This window comes from Lemur catta, chromosome 12 (genome assembly GCF_020740605.2).
Source record: "Lemur catta isolate mLemCat1 chromosome 12, mLemCat1.pri, whole genome shotgun sequence".
In the NCBI taxonomy this organism is placed as follows: domain Eukaryota; kingdom Metazoa; phylum Chordata; class Mammalia; order Primates; family Lemuridae; genus Lemur; species Lemur catta.
Genome location: NC_059139.1, coordinates 52,207,725 through 52,231,795, shown reverse-complemented (window position 1 = coordinate 52,231,795; position 24,071 = coordinate 52,207,725). Strand labels below are relative to the sequence as shown.

Sequence of the window (24,071 nt, the reverse complement as noted above, 5' to 3'; positions counted from 1 at the left end):
TCCCCTCTAAACATTTATGTTGTAAAATTAAACAAAAAATTGGCAGAAGGCACTTGCTTACCTGACTGATGTCGCTCATCCAGGCAGCCTTCTCTTGGCGCGAAGGTGCCAATAAGACCACGGTGAAGGAAGCAGCGTCGGGAGGCTCCACCACTATTTTAAAATCCAGGTGCCCAAACACTTGCCCAGAACCTTTGGCTTAGACACAATGTAAACCAAACAATTAGATGTGAATACAAAAACATGAGGGATAGCTGCTTTCCCGTAGTTCTAGTAATATGATAAATGTGCATGCAAGTCCAGAATCTCCTTCCAGCAGTATCGTACTTCTCGGGCACAGGAAAGACTTTATTAAGTTCATAAGCAGATGAAGAAGCTGAGGTCAGTAGGTCACTTGAGACTGGGATACTGGTTTCCTTCTCATTTTCTAGTTTTGTTTTTTTTTTTAATCCCATAATCTATAGAATTCCAACACTCTAATTCTACTCTTCTTTCTTCTCTATGTGCCACTGAATAGTCACTATCATGAGAAAAAGTCTGTAAAATGTGAATTCCCAAAGATAGTTTAACAAAGCTCATGGGCTAAATGGTACTCAGCAGAATTTTTTATATGTAAATGACTTTAGGGAGTTTATTCCCAGCAACTTTCTTGCTTCCTTAAGCAGCTCTTCTTAACACTAAAAGCATAAAAAGATAGAACTTTATTTTTTTTTAATTCTAATATAATTCTAAGTCATAGAATGTGACTTACAGTCATCATCGCTTGCATCGGGCTCCTCAATCAATGTACATTCTATGAGAGAGAGAACCCCACCTGTCTGGAAAAAAAGCGATTTTTCATTAAGAGGCTGAAGGTCTTGTGTAGATTGGGAAGCTCTAATTTGTAAACCTTATACTCAATTTGCCACAGAAGTAAGCATACTAATTCTGCTATGCATAAAAAATTTTTCATAGGGTCCAAAATTAAACTTAGATGTGTAAAAGAAATTGGATTCATTTAACTTCAATTAAATTCTTCTCCCCCACCCCACTCTCACTCCCAATGTTTATAAAATGTAGCAAGTCAGTAGATGGGAGACCAGATGGCACCATAGCAGCTTCAGAAAGCAATGCAGCTCAGCAAAGGGCTGGACTCACCAACCAGGAAGTAGTTTAAGCAGTAGAAAACCATCATCACAGTGTCCACTATTTTTAAGCAACAGAAGGTATAGATAGTCAAACTTTTTCTGTAATGGGTCATACAGTTAATATTTTAGGCTTTACAAGCCATGTGATCTCTATCATAACTACTCAAACCTGCCATTTTAGCATAACAGCAGCCACAGATAATACGTAAACAAATGAGCACGGCTGTGTTACAATAAAACTTTATTAACAAAAACAGGCAGTAAGCCATGGGCCACAGTTTGCTGGCTCCTGGTACAGAGCAAGATAAAATAAATAGCATTTAGTAAATATTGCATCGGCACTCTGTAGTGATTTGAAAATTTTTGCAGCTCAGTAGTCATCAACTAGTTATAATTTTGTCCAGGTTATGAATTTAATTGTACTTCTTTATGGCAATGCACACTTAAAATAAATTTTTATTACTTTGAATACAAGCGGTAATAAAGTAATTGCTGGTAACTGTACACTACCTCACTCCTTATGGAATCAGAACAATCTGTTTTATAATAAAACCAGGAAAGTCACAGTTGAATTAACCTCAATACCTCCTAAGTGCTTGGAACATAAATGGAACAGTCATGGAAAACCAGTACCTTGAGCAGATGCAGTTTTCCTCCTGAACTTCTTGTACAAATTAAAAAGTGTTTTGTAAATAAGAAGCACTGTCTCTCTCCTTCCTTTTTCAAAGACAACGAACCCAGGCGAACTTTACTAAGTTTCCCCCTCTCAACGGAAGGTACTTGAATAAGAGAACCTGGTGATTACAAAAATGAAGAATACACAGCAATTAAAATTCTATCAAGTGAGGACCCTGCTGTGGCAATAAAATCTAGGGCCCATTTCCCAAGATACCAAAGATTTATTTATTTGATGCACCCTCAGAACAAGTAAATCTCCTACACTCTGAGCAGAAGAAACAACGCATTGTATTTTAAGGACCGAACTGTTCCTGATATTTTTGTGAAACACTTTAGAATTGATTCTTCATCTGTAAGCTGGAAAATAAGTTCGAAAGAAGGCTAAATTGAATTCAAAGAATGGATTACTTCTGCCTTCTGTCCTTAGTGATGTGATTTGATCCCAGTCAATTTATTTACTTAACAATAGTGTACATATTACATAGTAATACAATAACATAATATAAAGCAAATAGAATTTATTCTTCCTGAAGCACAGAAGGTAGATAAATATCACATTAACATAGTTTACTTTGTATTTAAAAAATAGAATGTACAATATACGTGTATTATAAAAATACATATATTATTAATATTTAATTCAATGAAATTTAGTTAAGAACTATTTTTAAAGGGCAGCTATTTCAAGTTTCATTTAAGGTATATAAGACAAAAATTCTTTGTGGAATCTAAATGGAAAATAAATGGCACAAAATCTATACTCAGAGCACCCCTATGAGCAAAACTATCTTCCACTCAATGTGAGAAGCTATGCACAGAATATAATACTGAGATTACCTTTGATTATTTCTAGATTTTACCCTAATAATGACCACCCCTCCCCCAAAAGAAAATTCCAATGTAAGTTAAATATCAAGCCAAAAAGCACTAAGAAAGATTAATGCAAATATCTTGGTTCTAACTTCTGAAAGGTCTAGAGCCAATATTTCTTTTATTATTATTATTTGTATAAATGTAAGGGGTACAAGTGCAATTTTGTTACATGGATGTATTGCATAGTGGTAAAGTCCGGGCTTTTAGGGTATCACATTTTTTATATTTGTTTAATCCACCACCTACTTCAAATGAAGCCTTACACAGGCTCAAATCAGCCTCATAAGAACCATTAAATGCAATTCGACCCTTAAACATTAACAGTGGTCATCACTAAGAGAGGAGATTGCAGGCAACCTTATTTTCCTTTTCATACATTTTCTGGGTTTCCTGATTGTTAGAATGAGCACAGATTACTTCTGTAAGTGGAAACAAAACACTAAAGTTCTTTATACAAAGAGCATACACACAGAAGAGAGTTAAACTATTTCTGTGAGTCACAAAATGTTCACATTAACATATGAATGTTCCAAATTGCATCTCCTTTTTAAGAGAGGTGCAAAGGTGTGCAGGGTGGTAAAGGACCCAAGTCCCCATGCCCGATCTCACACCGTTTGTTAGGTGGGTGTTTCCGTGGGCTGCTTGACAGACATAGAGAAGGCGGTTGTTCCAGGCCTGAAGAATAGCAAGGAACAGTCCCAGGTGAGGGCGTGGGATCAGGGGGAACAAGGGGCCAGGAGAAGGCTCCCCTCCAGGGAACGAACAGCAAGAAGAGAGTGAATGAAGGAGGCGGGGTGGGTGGGAGGAGACTAGCAGACAGCCCAGGGCAAGGGACTGCATCTGAAGAGTAGCAGGGGGTGTGGGGACAGCAGGAAGCAGCGAGGTTAGGGCAGTAGATGAGCAGCAATAGCAGCAAAAGGCTGTGCTCAAGGAACTTACGGAGATGCAATCCAAGCTGGCAGAGGCCTCTCAGAGCATCTGGTTCAATACCCCCCATTTCACAGATAGGGAGACTGAAGCCTGAGGCTAAGTAGCTCTCCTAAGGTCACACCCAAGTGAGCGGCACAGCCAGGGGATGGCAGTGGATTCGGCAATATAAAACTGAACCCTGGAAAGGGCATGGATAGGAAAAGACCGTAAGTTCTAGCGTCGCCATGGCTGGCCATGATGCATCAGGCAGATAGCAAGGGCGGAGTAAATTGATCCAGGGACCTGGACAAATGTCTTGGTGGACAGATGGGTTTGGGGGTCATTTTCAGAAAGGCTACAAGCAAGGCTGTGAAAACTTGATAATAAAGCGTTCATTGGTAAGTGCTTCTAGCAATTTAGTGATTTTCTAAGTCAGAAATTACAGAATACAAAAAATAAATAAAATTTTAAAAAGAAATTACACAATACACTATTAGCTCCTATATTAGCAATTACTGTGGATTTCAGCTTTAAGGTAAAAAAAAAATAAATGTTTCCTTGGCAACCACACACTAATATGCTTAATCTATAACTGTTTATCTCATATCCAAGTAGGAGAATATGGACATTAGGTCCATACAGAAATGTATACATCTAAATTAAAAGTGAGAAATGTCAACATTATTGTTTGGTTTGTAAAATAATTATATTTGGAAAAAGCATTTCACGTGGATCTTTTTTTACAGTTCATCTTATGTTTGACGTGATGTTTCAACATAGCCATGAGATATGAAGAAAAGATTTCTATGTAGTTAATACAAAATAGTGAAATAATTAGTATTAAATCAGTAATTCCTCAGTACCAGACCATTGCTATGGCACGATCCTTTGCAGCCTGCTCATCAGTCTATCTAATAATTGGGGTCAACTTACAACAAAATTTCTGTTATTTTAATCGCTAAATTGCCCTGGAATGGCACTGGACACTGGCCAATGCCCTTACTGTTAATTCCACTCAGTAGTAAAAAAAAAGAATGAAGAACGATTTCCACGTTAATTGGGTTAGGAATTGGAGAAGGTGTAACTATCTCTAGACCCCATGTTACAATTTCAAAGAGCACTGGTACACTGAAAGCACACGATTTAGAGCCTGGTAATGATTAACGCACCAGAGAGGGCCATGTCTCATTCTCAAAGCATTTCGCTCTGCATTCAGTCACTTGTACTGAATTCTCCTGATTCCATTTCCACAAAGACACTGTTGACAACGCACAGTGGATTTTGTACAAAATGTCAACCTAGAGTGACTTTATCTTCTAATAAATATTCACATATATTTCATGTTATTGAAAATAGAAACTCATTCCAAAATTTGGATCTTGTCTTTTAAGGTTTATGTCATAATCTTGCAGGCACTAGTCCAGGTGGTTCTGTGAACATTAGTTCACTTAATCTTCACAACAATCCTAAAAGACAGGTACTACTATTAACTCCAATTTAAGGAAAGGAAATTGAGGAGAGAGACGTTAAGTAAATGCCCAATATCATAGAGCAAAGAAGTGGGGGAGACAGAATTTGACCTCCAGTGAAACAGCTATACTGTCTTCCTTTTATTGCCTCAGACACTTAACACATTTACTCAACAAACTTTTAATAGATTTTAGAAAATAAATGACAATATCAGACCACTGCTGTGATGCAGTCCTTTACATACTGCCCCTCAGAGAGGAGTGTGGAACCTTGCAGCCTTAAGGCCACAACTTCCCCACCCAATCCATTTAGAGTAAAAGCTCTGTTATTTCAATCACTGAATCCCCATCAATTAACATTCAAAAATGGCCATTGCCTTTATTCTGAAGGGACCTTTCAGTTGATCCAGATAACTTATGTTTTTCTAGTTCTTAGAATAAAAATTCATATAAGGTTGAGACCACCATGCACACACACACAGAAATAGACCTCATACCATCCCTAAAAGTAATTAACACAAATGCTAGCACACCATTAGAAATAAATTGTAGCCCATCTCATAGAAAATAGAATTCCTCAAAATGTTAAAGAATAATAATTTTAAAAGACACACCTCAGTAGGTCTGAAAGCCTGTTAAGGGTACTAAGTAAAAGTTATGATAGGCGCAACCAAAGCAAAGCAATGCAGACTTTCCAAATTGTCTGCAACTCGATTACTTTCTACTTTCAGATTAAGGTCTGATTTTTAGAAACCATCTTTATTGAATAATTCCTGAACGGACTAACAAAACCAAACATGCAGAGAAATACTGCTGAAAGGCAAATCAATGTATCAACATCAAAACAACAATATCAGAAATATCAACAGCTGACAGAAGTGCCTTAGACACCTGGCATATAACAAGGAACAGACAACATAGGGACATGAACCCAAGGGAGAAGTGTTCATGGTTGTTTTTCTCCAATTGCAATGAAAAAAATATGGTGTATTCAATATATTTGACTTTCCAACATTTTTTCATAATGGATATTTTTTCAAACTCAGACCAAAACAGTCTGTTTTCAGCAATATACTAAATGTTTATCGGTAATAATACTTTCCCATCAAAAGTCCTTCCAGAAATCGTATGCTAGTTATATAGACTTTGTTCCATTCTCACATACCATAAAGACTACCAGCAGATATTTTCAGTGAAATCCAAATACAAGAAAAATATAAAATAAGACACCTTACAAGCATAATTGCAATTCAACAAATAATTCAATTGAATTCAACGCCCATTTTCTAGGTATCTATAATGGAAAGCATTGTACTAGACAGGGCATGGCAGAGAGAATTCATAAATGCTGCCCTTCAGAGTTTACAACTACAGGGAGAGATAGGCATGCAAACAAGGGCCTCTACACAAGAGGACGAAATACATGCACCAGGAGCAAAGTGCCTTGGAAACAGAGAGGAAGGTAATTCCATTCCAATGGGAGGGGAGGGGAGAAGGAGGAGGAAATTTTAAAAAGCTCCTTAGAGGTATGTGATGTAAGCCTGGTAGGACAAGCCAACCTTCAATAGGCACAAAGAGATGGATGGGGGCATTGCCAGCCCCCAGGCTGGGGACAGCACAGGAACAGGCACAGAGGCAGGCAGGCGGGAAGCCACCGTGGGGACACAGTCTGTGCAGAGGCACACAGGAGGAATTACAAAGGCCTGATGTTGTTAGTACTATATGCCACCATTACTTAAAGAAAAAATAACATCTAAAGGCAAAAATGAGAAAAGGAATCATTTCTTAAAATATACTTTCAAACTTTAACATATGTGTGGTTTTTCTCCTTGTAGATAAATAATGAAAAATAGAATGGCATGCATTAAACTTTTTAAACATTCTGTACAAAAATTAATGTGCACAGTACAAATAACGTCTTGTCTGATGAGGTTAAAAAAAGATTTTAAGCAGCACATGACGGTAGGCAACAGCAATGCACATATCTTCAAATGACATTGGCACATTATAAATGAAACATCCCACTCCTCACCAAGTTCACAATGATAAATGTGTGTAATATGTTGTCTCAAACCAATTGCATGGGGCATGCTCCCCTCCTCCAGAAGACCTAAGTACTAAAAAATAACTTGGGATGTGGTTTACTTTTTGCACTTTGGAATAAGAGCCGAGGAGAAATATGCACTGTCAGGCTATTGCTTCTCCATAGTTTCCGGCATAAATATCTTCAACTCTTCAAAAGCTTGATTTACCAGGTGATGCCCCCAAAGCACACTCCACAAACACGAGAGCCTCGCCATTACCCAAGTGTGGCGAGGGTTGATCAGGAGACATTGCCTCTGGCAACTGAAGCTACCAGTTGAGTCAAATCACATCATGGGGGACCGATCCAGATGTGCCGATGAAAAATGGGAACAAGAGGCAGCTCTTTTCACTTCGGACATTGTCCCCAGTCTTATGGGAAAGGGCTTTGAGCAACGCAAGTTTCTCTTGGGCCTTTGCCTCGATATCGTCACCATTCGGCACTGCCACTCTGATGGGCCAGGCCGACCCATCCTCCTTGGGGCTGCAGAGAATGTCCGGTCCACTGAGGAGGAGAGTCCAGTCAGAGTGTAATTGACTGCCCCACGCATGCTTTACTATGATTGTGTTGCTGTTTTTCATGGCCCCTGAAAAGAAACAGCACAAAGGTGGGCCTCAACCACAGTGGGGGGGAAGGCCGCGGGGTGTCCTGCATGAATAGCACAAGCACACAGCTAAAACAGGCCTGCTCCAAAATGCCTTCCTGGGGGTGCCAGAGATCGTGTGACAGGTGCACAGAACATGTAGGTCATGAGTCTGTTTCACAAGGACTTACCTTGGCGGATGAAAGTTTGGCTGGTGTCCAGCAAAATGTCACAGCCCTCCACGATCATTCTTTCTATGGCAAGGTTTTTCCTTATGTTTTCAGTGTCGCTGACTTCATCGTGCATTACTCTGTCAGACACAACACAGACAGGGACACGGTAAGAGAGATTTTCTGTTGCCACAGCAAGTAGGCAAAGAGGAGCTCCATTTGAGAGGCTCGGTTTTGAACTTATACTATTGAACTGGGGCTGTGGGGGAAGTAGACTGGACCTTCAGGCTTCAGCAAGTCATGACTCAAAGCAAGGCCAATGTGCATGAAGATTCTAAATGGTAAGCGGGTCAGTGATCCGTGAGTGTCCTGGGAATGCCTGCTTTTAAATGCAACAGGAAACCAACATATCATTTTATGGACAGCTCCCCTCATTGAAAGTAGGGTGCCATTTCTTGGAGGCAGACTAAATTAGAGACCTTTATACCACTTATTCCACATAAGCTAAAGGAACACAGATGTAAATAAGTGCTTGTAACAATGAAAAGTCACTGAGAAATGCAAACTGTACATTCCCTAGCTTCTTGCCAAATGTGAATATAAAATGCAGCTGAAAGTCATTTTTTATTATGCTGAAAGAAATGTGAACACTTCCAAACTTAAACCAAAGTACACCTAGTCTTCATTACATAAATTCACATGCTGTAAGGCAAAGACAGCTTCATCTCGAGAGCTAGCATTGAACTTTAAGGTGAAGCTGAGAAGCTGGACTTGTGTTTTGCTACTTGGTCCTTGGAACATAAACAACAGGTTTGCACAAGAAATTAACTTGCTGCTTTCCCATCCCAAGCCTTTATTATAAGTTCTCTGCATACCTGGATAGTTCCTCTAGTTTCGATTTAGCAAACTCCAGACTTTTCCTCTCCACATGCTCGTGGGGTGTATGAGCTAGGAGCTCATGCAGTGTGATGATATACCTGGGGATCTGGATGCAAAAGAAGGCCAGTGTGAGCCAGAGGTCAGGAGGGGTGACAGGGGACATCCTCTAGAGCACCTTTATCACTCTGAGAAGCTCATCTCTACTCTTACAGTTCTGATTGTTTTACAGTTTTTTAAAGAAACATATATAAAATGAACTATGCTTCAAACTTCACACATATCAAAAAAGAATTCACAAAAAACACATGAAAGGTGCAAATAAATGAAGTATTATGGTACAAAGAAATGATTGTTTCTTTAATGTTTTAACATAATCATACTTTTGGAATCACAGTTTTTGAAAACTGGTTCATAGGAAAACAGACATAGCTATCTATCATCAGGTCACTTAAGTCTGTATTTTAGATATGTTTTTCTGTCTGCAAAATTTTTAAAAAATTGACAATCCTACTGCACTGTTCTCTTTAAGAATTAAAACTTGGGAGAAGCTATGTTCACCTTCATTACATTCTGCTCCTACTTTATCTCAATTCATCCCCTTGCAGTAAAAAGTATTGTTTAATTAGATTATCTATTTATACTTTTGCTTATGAACAGATTATCTATCTGAATGCTATCAAAGGCAGAAACTCCACCAACCATAGGAAGATTTTAAAAGACCATGGTAGAGATTTAACTCAAGGTATAGTGATTCAACATATTTATTTTTTACTGGCTTATAGAGTTTTTTAAGAAAGCAAGGACTGTGGGCTTAATTTTAACAATAACATGCATGAACAACAGTTACTATTAATATTATATAACACTGCCCACTGGAGGTCAGACCGGGTGCCCCAGACTTTGCTCGTGTGTCCAGGCCTCCAGCAACATAAGAATTATTTCCCCATTTTACAGATAGGGAAATAAAGTGGGAAGAGGTTCAGGAACTTGCCCAAAGTGGCCTCATAGTAAATGGAAGAGCCAGCTATGAGCCCAGCTCTGACCAGCGCCCTAAGTGCCTCCGCTCAGAGCCACACCCGTGGGTCTCTTCCGCGGAGACCCAAGTCTCACTCAGCACTTGAAAGGACCCCTGAGAAGGAAGAAAGTAAAAAGAGCTTGCCAGGGCCCTGTGTGCAGCTCTTGCCATTCCGTCCTGAGGGGTTGGTGGCCCTAACTACGGATCTGCTTTTGCTGTCATGCAGGTGGTGGGATGTTACTAATATTTACTGAGTGCCTACATGTGTGCACCATGCAAAGACGGCAGCCACCTTCGGCACAGACATCGAACTGCAGCACATACTCAGATTGTGTCCTAGGGAGTGACATCAAGTTAAGGTGCAGGGAAGCACAGACAGATCCCTTTAGTATGGGAGGGTGGGACACGGGAGACCCCTCCCTCTGTGGGATAGATAGAGATATTCTTCCTCGTCATCCCATGAACGTCTCACTAAAACAGGCTTTAAAGCTGTTCCACTTGGTGAAGTCTCCCGGGGTAAGTGTGCTTTCAAATATCCCTTTTGTTGGCACAATCGCATGATCCACAAAAGTTTGCCTGTAAGTTGGTAGTTCCACAAGACATTAAGGCCATCAGCAGCTAACATAGTCAATTTTTCATAGCAAATGAGGCAGGAGTGGGAGAGCCTGACTACTTAGAACGCACTGAAAACCCACAAAACCGAGTTTAGTCAATAGCTTCATGATCCTCCCCCATTACTTAAATCTGCTTTAAAACAGTCCCTGGCTAAGATTCAAGTGAGCGGATTTGAATTCAGTCACTGGCCCTTTCATACCACTTTCTGGTGGAGGAGCAAACAAGTGCTGAATCTGCCAAAAAGCAGGCCAAGGAAGTTCTGCAGAGAAGTGGACGGCCCCCCAAACAGCTCAGCTCTATACTCAAGAGCTGATTATAAATCTGTTCCCAAAAAAGCCGAGAATCATAGGAACTGTCTAAATGAATCATAATTCTGCTTTCAATTATGGAACAAATACTTGTCACTTCACAGACATTAATTAGCTTGCTCTCCAATTACAGTGAATAAGTGGATCAAAGAACAAGTGGCTGTTTCTGGAGAACATCTAACAGTACTGCTCTTGTCAGGCGCAGATTTCATGATCGGCTTACTCACGGACTTTCAACACATAATATCCAAATAAATAGAGGACCAGCTGAAGCCAATTTAAACAGTACCAGCCAAGCCACTGTCTTTGATAAATAAAAAGTATGTTAATGACTACATTATTTTCCATAACAAATTTCTTGGCAACACTTGGACTTACTGGTCTGATAGTTCAATTGGGGATAATTTTACTGCATCATCCAAATTCTACAATTCCTCCATGTTTCAGCATAGCTCAATTAACAGCAGCAATTGACTAACTCAAAGAAGTGCCCAGAAGGAGGAATAATACAATCACCTTCTTTCTTCTACACATACTCAGGCTAAAGGCTTCTAATCATCTCGCCCCCTCCCTCTGCCCCAACACCAACTTCTACCCCCATATCTAGGCTCAGGAAAAAGTGTGGGCCAGAAGCCCCTTGGCGGTGTAAACTAGGTTCACCTCTTCCATTGTTGCCCTACAGCAAGAAAGTATAGGACCCTGTCCTTATCCCAAGGCATCCAGCCCTACACGGGAGCACGGCAGACACGCAGAGGCACCGCTGCTCATACAAGGCACGCAGAGCGAAGCAGATACGCCCAGACTCTCTGAGGAAACAAACACCTTCACTCTTTCACCTCATTAGTGAAAGGACCACAGGAACAAGCAGGATAGAATGAGCCTAATAAGACAAAACCTTCAAGCTTCTAGAAAAGGCAATTTCTCCTCGACTGTTTCATGGTTACTCCTAAAGAGAAGGCAGGAGGGAGAGATACCAAGTGAAGAGGACAGAGGAGAGACACCAAGGCGCATGAAGCCATTGGCAGCAAACTCGGATTTCTCCTCTTGGTCTATTCAAAATAGTTACGGGGAAGCAGATAAACACAATTTAGTGCTTTTTCAATTTGCTCATTTCTTGCAGTTAGACCCATTCTGAATAAATTCTTTAAGTTTAGACTTCTCCCAGACCAAAGGCTCTCACAAGCTGAAGCCTTTGATTATCCTGGTCTGGCAGAAGCAAAAAAAACTTCAACATCTCACCCTAAATTCTAGGGTGTGAGGTCACCACAGTCCACCTTCCCTGGAGGGGAAGGTTCCTAGGTTAACACCAAGCTCCTTGCAACACCACATAGTTACCCGACCCACAATGTCAGAACCAGTCTAACCCTAGGACTCAGGATTACAGAGTCAGAAAGCTAGAGAACTTGGAGATAACTAGAGCTCAGCTGCCTCAATTTAGAGATTAGGAAACAGAGATTTAGATTGGTTCAATTATTTTCCCCAATGCTATGACTGAAGGGTGAGTGAGACACCAGGTCTCCTAAAGATTCCTAGTCCAATGATTTTTTTCTGACATTATGAGAATTCCTTAGGGTCAATCAAAATGCTTAGTCATTGCTATTGCACTTAAACTCCAGGGAGAAGGAGGGAGAGGAGGTGGAAGTGTATCCCAGCATTGTTAAGAACTCTAAATACCTTTCCAAGGCCCTATATTCAACTGTATTTGGACACCTCACCTACACTGCAAGTGCAGTTCTGCCATTTTAAAACACTGACAGAGTCACACCAATAGGGAATTAAGTAACAGTGAGAAAGACATCAGTGGGCTGTCAGAAAGGGAGCTAGGTCCCTCTCTGAATGCTCCATGTGTTGTTCACAACTCTATCTTTGCATTTTCACCTGATTTGGGGTTACTGAACAGATTCAATTTGGGGTATTGGATCATAACCTAGAGATAATTGCCAAAAGTTCAAATAGAATCTCAGAAGAACATTACTCTATATGAGTTTCACTGTAAATAAAATCTTAAATTTTAATTATGTATATAGTAAAAAAAAAAAAAAAACCTCTGAAAATTTTCTCATGAAATATTTCCTCAGAGAGGCAAAGAGTTCAAACAATTCAGTTCCACAGAAAAAAACAATAACATTATAAAGTTTCACTATAGTTAAGTGGTTTCAAATGGATCCCTTTGGTTTTAAAAAATCTTACTGAACTTCCATGGCGACTTCCAGGATTTTGAGCGGGACTGACAAACTTCAAGACAAACAATTACAAACCATAGCAACATTTCTTTCTGAGGCTGCAAAATGATTAGCTGGGTCATGGTAATGTTCAGGAGGACAGAGTTCTCCACAGTAACCATAACACACATGATTAGTAGAATTGGTTTACCACATGACAATCTGGAGGCCTGGCCAGAAGCCCCATAAATTCCACAATGGGAACACTCGATGCCTTTCCAAAAGAACAGAATCGACACTTTTCAAAAGAACAGGAGGTTCCATACACATTTTGGCCTCCATGGTTCTCACTCCAGAGCTCTTAACAGTAAAACCTTAGATTTGGGAAAGAATGCAATTGTACTTGATCCCTTCAGTTGCTCTAGTCCCAAAAAGTGGACATCAAGACAAGGCCCAGCCTCATCGTGGCAACCTAAGTGCCAAGAGTCCCCAGGTCCGGCCAGTGCCTGCTGTCTCCTCAGCCTCCACAGCCTCTGTGACCAGGGATGTGCTCCTTTTGTTCTCCAGAGCCCCGGCCAGGGGGACCAGACAGTAACCACGACAGTGAGGGGAAGATGCACCGAAAAACAAAAGCTTCCCAGCAGTCGCTCCAGTCCCTGAGAACCTTTTATGCAACCAGCATAAACTGGAACATTTGCACAGAATCCTATTTCTGTAAACCAAATAATATTTTTAAACATGCTGGAGGAGGAGACTCCATGAAAGAGGTCTGTGTGGAATCTTTCTGCAAAGAGAAATTCTGCTGCTTTTCAAAAAATCATTCCTGAATTATTTGCTTCAAAACTGTCTGGTTTTCTTACCTATCTTAGACAGAGAGAGAATGTGTGGCACAATGTTTGTGGATCTCAGGGTCAAGCTCAAGACAGTGTCAGAGGATGCACGTGTGCCGTTATTCACAGGGCGTGCTTCTACGTCTCGCTCTGGTCACACTAGGTATCAGTGGCACTGAGCTGGAACTAGTGATTTGTCAAATGCATCCCAGGTGACTTACCTGAAACATTGGATAGGTCAAGAACGTTTCCAGCATCCTCCCCTCACAGGCAGGGTTGGCTTCGTACTGTTTTAAGAGTTTGTCAAAATCTCTGTTTTGCTTACAATTGGCAAGTACTTGGAGGCTGTACTGGTGATTACGCACAAATTCTTGATAAATGTTCAGCATGGGGAGCAAAATATCAAACAGATCAGCTGGAAAAAAAAGAAGTTAATGTGGCTGTTTCCCTTGGGGCTTGGTAAATTATCTACACTCAACGGGAATAGCAAGCAGCAGCTCCTGGCACCAGGTGTCACACATGGGGCCCCAGTCCCGATGCCTGAATGATAATCTGGTAGAATGTACCCTAGGGCAGAATGTGACTCCAGCCCCAAAGGAACTATGACAGGCCTGGGGAAAGAGTCCAAAGGTAACTTCTGAGGCAGGGTCCAAAGGAGCCAAAGGCAATGAGACAGACTCCCAGTGGCGAAGGAAGCTCACAGGTCAACAGGGAAATTCTGACAGCACAGGCTGAATAATGTAGAAGTTATTTTACTATAATTGTAGCCATTCTAAGAGAAGATCTTATAACTTTAAAGAATGCACTTACCTAAAATTAAAGTAGGCCAGTTCGCTATCCTTGCCTTTAGTCCTTGATGAAATATTTCATGGAGAAACATGATTGTTTCACTATTTTAAAAAATGAGAAAATAATATAATTTAGTTGCTGTAAAGTGTTTATTTTGTTTTTTAAAAAAGTCCACTGTATCCTTTAATCCTTAATATATACATGATATCCATGTCTCATAGACCCTCCAAACTGCAAGGCCAACAATAGCCTGGATTATACCCGCCTCCCTCAAGTACTATGACAACCTCAAAAAACTCTGATAAGCTTCAAACACTGGAGGACAGAAAGCACCATTCACTGTCACATAACCCTCTTTGTCAGTTTATAAGTGAGGTTTCTACTGTTAGAATGCAGCATTTCAATTGATAATCAGAAAAAGTTATGATCCTTTTTCTTTTTGTATTTGATTCTAGATAACTCGGGAAGGTCTCTCTCACTAAAACGAGTTTTGACAGAAGGAAAGAGGGGGAAAAATGCAAAGCAAAAATTTTGACAGAACTCTATGATAACCACTCCTAAGATACTCAAGACAGAAATGTAAAAGAATCTTCTGAAAAGAGTGAAGCCTACACAGAGATACTAAAATAAGGACAATGCATAAATCAGGGATCTAAATTCCTAAAAGGGCCAAGAAAAGTAGTTACCAAAGTCAAAACATCTTTTGCTTTCTCCTCATTGGAATTAACCTACTGCAATGAGTCTTTGAAGCTGTTTCTGAACTAACACATTGACACATTCATACATAGAACTACTCATCTCAGTGAGATACCTTGACTTCTTACAAGTCAAATTCCATTACAACGGACATCAGGAAGTCCTTACTATTTCAAATGGTCCATGAAATAAAATAGACACTGCTTATAATTTGTTTTTCTTTTACAGAATTTTTTTTGAGATAGGGTCTTGCTCTGTCACCCGGGGCTAGAGTACAGTGGTGTCATCACAGCTCACAGCAACCTCAAACTCCTGGGCTCAAGCCATCCTCCTGCCTCAGCCTCCCAAGTAGCTGGGACTACAGGCACGTGCCACCACACCCAACTAACTTTTTTATTTTTTATTTTTTGTAGAGATGGGGTCTTGCTCATGCTCAGGCTGGTCTCAAACTCCTAGGCTCAAGCAATCTTCCCACCTTGGCCTCCCAAAGTGCTCGGATTATTGGTGTAAGCCACCGCACCCCACCTCTTTTATAGAAATTTTAACTAAGTAGTGTTTGTTGTTCAAGGATTTCAACCAAATCTAGTTTGGTAGGTATTATAGATTAGTCATTCAATCTGCATTTCATTTTCCTTCTAGTTGGAGAGGTGAAGAGGTAACACATTTCCCAGGCTCCCTTGCAGCTATGAGATTGGATGTAAATTTAGTTCCACTAACAGATGCACATGGCAAGACCTGGAAGGTGCAAGCGGAAGCCATCTTCCTGTTGCCAAAAGTCAGTCATGGAGATGTGAGTGCTCTAGGGGCAATTTAGCACCTAGCCTCAGAATTCTAGTTTCTGGGAACCAGCTTCATGGGTCTGAGAGGCAGCTGTCACAGCAATAGCAGTGGCAGTAGTTTCCTAACCTCTGGATCACATTGATGGTGCTGTCCCCTTAAACTCAGCAGTGTAGAGACAGGTCCCTAACTTTATTCTTCCAGCCCTTCCAACAGATTCTTTAAGCATCTAATTCCCTCCACTCAGAGAGGTATTTATCTCTCCTGCACTGAAAACTAACTGATACATCTACTTTCATATTTTGACACCTAGATGGTTAGAAAACAGATGAAACAATTCTGTATATAAAAAGGTAGATTATATTTTTGTAAGTATAAACGCTGTGTAAATTCAAAATAATTGACCTGCCTAGGTCTTCAATCTCAAAGGCAAGGCAAGGGAATCCAGCTAAACAACAGTAATGACAGCGAACACTCTTTAAACCAAAACACCCTTTAAACCTCGCCTTTAAAAACATACTTCTTCACCGTATGTTAAGTAAAATAAGCCAGGCACAGAAAGACAAACATTGCATGTTCTCATCCATATGCAGGAACTTAAAAAGTTGATCTCATGGAAGTAGTGGATAGAATGGTGATTACCAGAGAGGCTGGGAAGGACAGTAAGGAGGGGGGCAAGAAAAGGGGTTGGTTAAAGGGCACAAAAATACAGTTAGATAGAAGGAATAGGCTCTATTGCTTGATAGCACAATAGGGCAACTATTGTTAACAATAATTTATTGTACATTTCAAAATAGCTAGAAGAGAAGATTTAGAATGTTCCCAACACAAAGAAATAATAAATGTTTGAGGTGATGGATATCTCACTCACCCAGATTTGATCATTACACGTTCACATGTACCGCATAAATAAACTGTTATGTATCCATAAAAATTAAAAATATAAAAACATTTTAAGTACCTCTTCAAATCTCCATCTAGCAGTAGGTGTAGTAAACAACTGCGAGTCTGTATAAAGAGCTTAACGGCCTCACCTTCCAAAAAGAGGCACATCTTGACTCTGAATTGAAACAATACGATAAACCTGGGCTTTCGTGTTTCCAATCAAGCAATCCAATGGAAACAAACCTCCAGAGGCAACCTAAAACCAAAGTGGCACACCTCTGATGGCATCACTATGAAAGCATGCAGTACACAAGTCCACCCACTGCTGTCAGATCTGTTGAAACTGCACACTTGGTGACAGAAGTATCACCAAAATGCTAGCTCTATCACCTGGGGACCAAGAGCCACCCCAGGCCCCTCAGCATGTCTCACACACTTGAGAGGAGCCACTGCCATGCAATGTGGGGAAATCTTCCTCCCTCCTTTCAACAAAAGAGAGCTTAGCTTTTTGTCTCATGTTATCAGACTACCACTCCTCACCCTTCCTTTTTGCAGTTATCTACAAACCCCCAGTTGCTCTTCCTGGAGACTTGAGATCTGACCTGCCAGCTCACTGTGGGTCCTTTTTCCAACACTACTCTTGTCTTAATTCTCAGTGACTCCAGTATGCATATAAACAACATTCTAGTATCTTGGCTTCTCAGGCCTTTGAATTCTTCCTCCAAAGATCCTGCCCTCCACTAGCCTCAGTCAACACTTCCTTGATTGTACTCTAGACTTTGCCATTGTCAATAACTGCATCCCTTCCCTCTCCCAGTTTCAGGCACACCACTCTCTGACCACCTCCTTATCTTTCAGTTCACTACCTTTAGAACCCTGACTCCAAAACTCCTTTCACACCTTCAGGACCTAAATCTAGAGATCCTACCACTGTTTCATTGGCCAAAACCCCCTCACACCAGCACTTCCCTCTCCACTCAGGTTAGATTCCATGGCTCTTTATCATAATCTCTTCCTTGCATACAGCTTCAACTCCCTGATTCTTTTCTCTCTTTATCATATTCACCTCACACAACACCAATCCTAGTTAATCCCAAACATCCACTCGCTCTGCACCTGCATCCATACAACCGAAAGTGGCTAAAGAAAAACATGCGACATCCTGACTGGTCTCACTGTAAAGTGCTGACCACTAGCATAATAAGCTAATGTGGGCTCCGAGTGCCACCCAGCAATTTTGCTGCATTCCCGAATCCATTCATTTCCCTGCTCTACTTGATCACTATTTCGCCCCTTCTCTCTTACTCAACTCCGACACTTCCCTCCCGTCTGCACTGTCAGCTGGTGCCCTTGCTTCCTAACTACAGAGGTGTCCATGTGCTATTCCTTCCCTGCCATGCTCCCAGCTAAGACCAATCTCTTGACTTATCCCCGTATTCTATCCACTTTTGCCTACGCACATTTACTGCTCACCAATTCTCCCCCTCTCTCTCCTATATCATTCTTTTTCCCTCTTTATTTACTTCTAGGTACCACCCTGTTTCTCTGTTCCTCTTCATAGCAACCATCCTTAAAAGTGTTTTCTCTCCGCACCCTCTCCAATTCCCAACTCCCCCACCCATTCTCTCCGAAGCCCCCTGCAATCAGGCTTTGGCCCTTCATCAGGGTTACCAATAAGCTCCAAGTTGTTAAACCCATGGTTAATTCTCAGCTATTGTTTCACTTGACCTTTCTGGCATGGTTGTTCATTCCCTCTTGCCTTAGTTTCCAGGACAACTCACTCTTCTGGTTTTCATCCTACGACTCTAACTGTTCCTCTTCACTCTTCCTTGCTGGCTCCTCTTCATCTTCCTAATCTCTAAATGCTGGGCTATCCCAGGGTTTAGTGCTTGTTCCTCGTCTCTTACCCATCTGCACTCCCTTGGCCATCGCATTCAGATCAGCAGCCTTAGATACTACCCATATGCTCTAGGACTCCCAAATTTATGTCTACAGCTCAGAACTCTTCCCTGACTCTAGACTAATGTCCAATCCCTATTCACCTGAAGTCTCCACTTGGATGGCTAATAGCATCTCTTGCTCACTAGGTCCTAGAGAAAACTCCTCCTCTTTTCTCCTAAACCTGTCCTTGCCTCAATCTTCACCATTTAGTAAATATCAATGCTATCCTTCTAGTCATTCAGGCCAAAAACTTTGCAATCTTACCTGTCTTTTTGATTTCTCAAAAAACCCACATCAAAACCATCCACAAATCCTACTGGCTCCAACTTAAAAATACATCCAGATTCCAACACATTGCAATCATCCCTTATTTTATTTGGATTACTGAAATAGCCACCTAACTGATTTCTCTACAGCCTATTCCCAACAGAAAAGCCAGAGTGAGTCTTTGAAATCATAAGTCATATCATGACTCTTCTCTGCTCAAGACCCCACCAGTATTTCCCCAGCTCATTTAGAGTAAAAATCAATGGCTGTACGTGTCCCACCTGCTAACTCCCCGACTCCTCCCTTGAGCTGGCCAGGGCTTCAGGCTGGCCAGCCACACACGCCGTGCCCCAGGCTGTTGCACCGGCAACGCCTTCCACTGGTACCACCCTTCCCCCAGGAAGCCACATGGCTTCCTCACCAACTTCAAGTCCTTGCTCAAATGTTAACTTACCTTTGAAGATTTTCTGAACAACAACAACAAAAAAAACCCACCAAAAAAACCCAACTATGGTAAATTTACAGACGGTAATACCATAGAGTGTTTTTTTGAAAAACAGAGTGCTCTTTAGGTATCAATATGGAAAGATCTTCAGTATATACTGTTAAGTGAAAAAAGTCAAGCATATGTTAAAGTACATTGGCTTTTGTGTAAAAAGAAGGGGAATGAGATTCTATATTCATATTTGCTTAGCTCTAAATCGAGAAACACTGAAAGGATGTATAAGAAACTAATAAAATGATGTTACCTATAGAAAGTAGGCGGAACAGGTGAAACAGGGTGAGAGTGCAACTGCTAACTGCTGTTTGACGTCTTCATGTTAGTTTGACTTTTGAACCATGTGATTATATTAGCTACTCAAAAACAAACAAATAACTAAAATTTTAAGTGAAACATCCAGATACTCCCTTTTCCCAATCTTCTCTGTTTCTCTTCTTTATTTTTCTCCATAGCGCTAATCACAATATAACATATTAATACTATATATTTCACTGATTCACTATTCATTGTCTTCTTGCATCAAAATTTAAGTTTCATGAAGGCAGGGATTTTCTGCTGTGTTCACTCAAGAATCCTCAGCAGTAAGGACACTTACAAACATTTATTGAGCAAACAAATTCACTAGAGATTCTCAGGCCCCGGGTTTTGCTCTTCCTAAAATAATCCTGTATAATTAACATGTAAAGACCCATTAATCACTCCATTTTCCTCAGTTTATGAGGGAGGTTCCCTTCTCAACACACACACACATACCCACACAATGACAAGAAAACATAAATCAAATAGAGAAGAAAAATTAAGAAAATTAGATGCCAAGATTCAAGATAAAGATATGCAAATTTGGGCTGACAATGAAACAAAAATAATAGCTTCCTTATTGTTAATATCATAAACTCACAGAGATGAATTTATGAGACCTATTTTAAGATTAAGTAAAAGTTCTTTCAAGAAATACAAATGGCTTTTTCACATGACTCTTTGATTGATGCAAAGACAAACCTGTTGAGAAAAATACTGCTGACATCGTCATGGCTGATGGGGGGCTTCTTGGAGCTGGCGGCCATTCGCAGGGGCCGGAGGAAGCCATTGACCAGGATGTAGAGCTGGTGCACGTACTCTGACTCCGCCTCCACCATGGTGAACACAATCTGGTTTCTCTTCCTCATACTTTCAGCGTGAGGAGAACAGATGTAATCCTGCACAATGGTCTTCCATTTCCTTCTACACAACCATCCTCGCATGAAGCTCTGAACCTACAGAAAAAAAAACCAAAAAGGAATCTCAGGGAGGTGTGAGACTAACTTTCTTAAGCCTTTCAGTAGATGTGTCCATTCTGTGCCACATAAAACACTTTCTTTCATGGGTGCACTAGGAGAATGGTTCCACCAGCAGAATAAATAATGGCGGGCTTTTTCCAAGTAGCAAGAAAATGATGATGACTTAAAAAACAATTTTTTTTTCCTCAGGTTCATAAGTTTTTTCCATAAGTTTAAGCTCTTTAGGCCTGTCTATATGGACTCCAAAAATATAATATTACATATTTAGTTATTATAACATTTTAAGAAGGAAAGAATTGAAAGTTAATTCTTTAACATTATAGGATCATCTATATTTTTAATTTTTAAAAATTATAGCAAAAACACATAACAGAAAACTTACCATCTTAACCATGTTTAAGTGTACAGTGCAGTAATGATAAGTATATTCACGTTGTTTTGCAACATATCTCCAGAACATTTTTATCTTGCAAATCTGAAACTCTATACCCATTAAACAACAACTCCCTATTTACCCCTTCCCTTGCCGCTGGTAACCACCATTATACTTTTTGTTCTGTAAATTTGACTACTTTAGATACATCATATGAGTGGAATCATATAGTATTTGTCTTTCTGTGACTGGCTTATTTCACTTAGTATAATGTTCTCAAGGTGTATCCACATTGTAGCATGTGCCAGGATTTCCTTCCTTAAAAAGGATGAATAATATTCCATTGTATGTATAGACTACATTTTGTTTATTCAAATGTTGATAGACATTTTGGTTGCTTCCACCTCTTGGCTCTTGTGAATAACACCGCTATGAACATGGGTGTGCAAATATCTCTTCAAGATTCTGATCCTGTTTTCAGTTCTTTTAGATAAATATACCCAGAAGTGGGATTACTGCATCATATGATAGTTCTTTTTTTAATTTTTTGAGTAATCATCATACTGTTTTTCATAGAGGTTACACCATTTTACAATCCCACCAACAGTGCACAGGGTTCCAATTTCTCCACATCTTCACCAACACTTGTTATTTTCTTTTTTTTGATATTAGCTACCCTAATAGGTGTGCAGTGATATCTCACTGTGGTTTTGATTTTCATTTCTCTGATGATTAGTGATGTCGAACATCTTTCCATATGCTTGTTGGCCATTTGTTTATCATCTTTGGTGAAAGGTCTATTCAAATCCTTTGCCAATTTTATATTGGGTTATTTCATTTTTTGTTGCTGGGTTTTGTTTTATTTTGTTTTGAAGTTTAAAAAAATAAGTGTTAGAGATCAGCTCCTCCAATGACTTACTTTCATAAATGAGCGAAATAAATTTCACAGTAAGTCACACAGCTAGGAAAGCTGCCACCAGATTTAGTGTTTTTTTACCTGCCTTTTGTTAATTATAAGGATTCTCCTTCCTAGCCGCATGGACAAAACACACATTAACTATGTCCAGTGATTACTTCATAAAAAAGAACATAAAATATAACTAGAAGTCAATTTTGTAGAAAACATGATAGCCTCGAATTCCCTAGATGTGATTTGAAAATAACAGGCAAGCCTGAGAAAAAGTGCACTGGCCTGTGTGTTTTAGCCAATCAACAAACATTTACTGATCATCTTTTAAATGTCCAGGTAAATGCTGGATACTGAGCAGACAGTTATTTATCATAATCCTTAATTCAAAGGCTCTGCCAATAACCAGCTGGGAGACCTTGAATTCCAGTCCTCTGTTTCCTTGTCTATAGAATAATTGACAGAGCTGGGTGTGCACGTGCCTGTAGTACCAGACACTGGGGAGGCTGAGATGGGAGGATTACTTGAACCCAGGAGTTCAAGTCCAGCCTGGGCAATATAGTGACACCCTATCTCTAAAAAAATAAAAATAAAATAAAATGATTGACAAAAAGAAATCTAAAGTCCTTTCTAACTATAAAAAATGATAACTAATTAAGATTTGTTATATAATAATTAGGATTTGCCACTTTAGATGTGGCAGATTCAGTAATAAAGCTGATTACACTTTCAGATGTAACTGAAAGTATCATTATTGTCTATTTAACACATCCTTCTACTTTTTATTTTTCCATACTATTTCACCCAGATGGTCTAAATTATCATGTATTTAAGCAACTACCCTTCTTTTGTAATGTTTAAAATTCTCTCATTTGTCTACCAATGTTGTCATCATACTATCAATTTTCATACAGTTGTTCAAGCTGTTATACCTCAATAAAAACCACATTTTAACAAAATTTAAGTGGGGAAATTAATATGCACATCATTTGGGGAAAACTAATAAACAATTTCTGTGAATTATAATCAGTTTTAAGTTTTGATCTCTTGAAGTAAAAAAATTATATTGATATTTGCCAAGATCAGAATAGAGAAATGATTCATTTGCTAACACTCCTTTCCACACAGATATTATCTTGATTTAGGACATAAAGAACAATAAAGTTGACTTCAAACTCTATTTAATAAGTTCAAAAATAGGTTTAAAAATTATTTCTATTACGAAAGGAAGGTAGTATTCTTTCATTTAACAGAAGTATTTTTAAAAATCAACTTAAGTGAATTTTGTGCTAAATAAAGCTTTTCTATGTACTTGGGCAGTGGTTGCCTGTTGAACAGTAACTGGTTCACTTTTTCACTAATAGACCAGTTTCTACCACAGAACTGAAAATTGGATTTTATTAATATTTTTGTTAACATGCAACTGCATACTATTAAAAGAAAGGCAATAGAATTAATCTTGCAACACAGTAACAGAAACCAGATTCAAGTAAACATTTTTAAATTCTAAGAAATGAAATGGTGTCATTTTACTTTTTTATTTCTTGACAACTGAAAACATTCAACTTAGTCCCAAGAATCATTTCTATTTCAAATTCTGAGCAATATTTAGTTAAAGTTTTGTTACAGTGAAGGGGGAATAATTATTAGCATAGAAAAACAAGAATAAGAAAAAATTAAGAAGAAATACAGATTTGAAGATGTACATCCAGGAAAAATTGCTTAAATGTGAAGCTTTTTACATAATATTAACAAAGCCAAGTAAGTGCTTTACACAGGATAATTGAGATCATGGAGTCAAAACCTAGATGATACAAATCAAAACACAGTGGGCTAGCGTGAGAGCCGGTGTCTGGTTCATGTAAAAGCTGTGCAATTATAACCGACAGTAAGATGGAAAGATCCGCTGATTGTGTGATATTGTATAAGAAACAACAATAATAAAATAGAAATCTG

General features: G+C 39.5%; 1 protein-coding gene across 1 annotated transcript in view; it reads right to left on the bottom strand.

Annotated features, from left to right (window-relative positions):
- RASGRF2 (Ras protein specific guanine nucleotide releasing factor 2) overlaps positions 1–24,071 on the bottom strand; it is a 217,034-nt gene that overhangs the window by 110,962 nt on the left and 82,001 nt on the right. Inside the window, exons 6-13 of the mRNA XM_045565878.1 lie at positions 20,558–20,811; positions 14,512–14,591; positions 13,923–14,116; positions 8,768–8,877; positions 7,914–8,032; positions 1,761–1,921; positions 752–818; positions 62–198 (exon numbers count right to left, since the gene is read on the bottom strand). Of these exons, the coding sequence (XP_045421834.1) occupies positions 62–198; positions 752–818; positions 1,761–1,921; positions 7,914–8,032; positions 8,768–8,877; positions 13,923–14,116; positions 14,512–14,591; positions 20,558–20,811 (1,122 nt within the window). The remainder of the gene's footprint in view (positions 1–61; positions 199–751; positions 819–1,760; positions 1,922–7,913; positions 8,033–8,767; positions 8,878–13,922; positions 14,117–14,511; positions 14,592–20,557; positions 20,812–24,071) is intronic.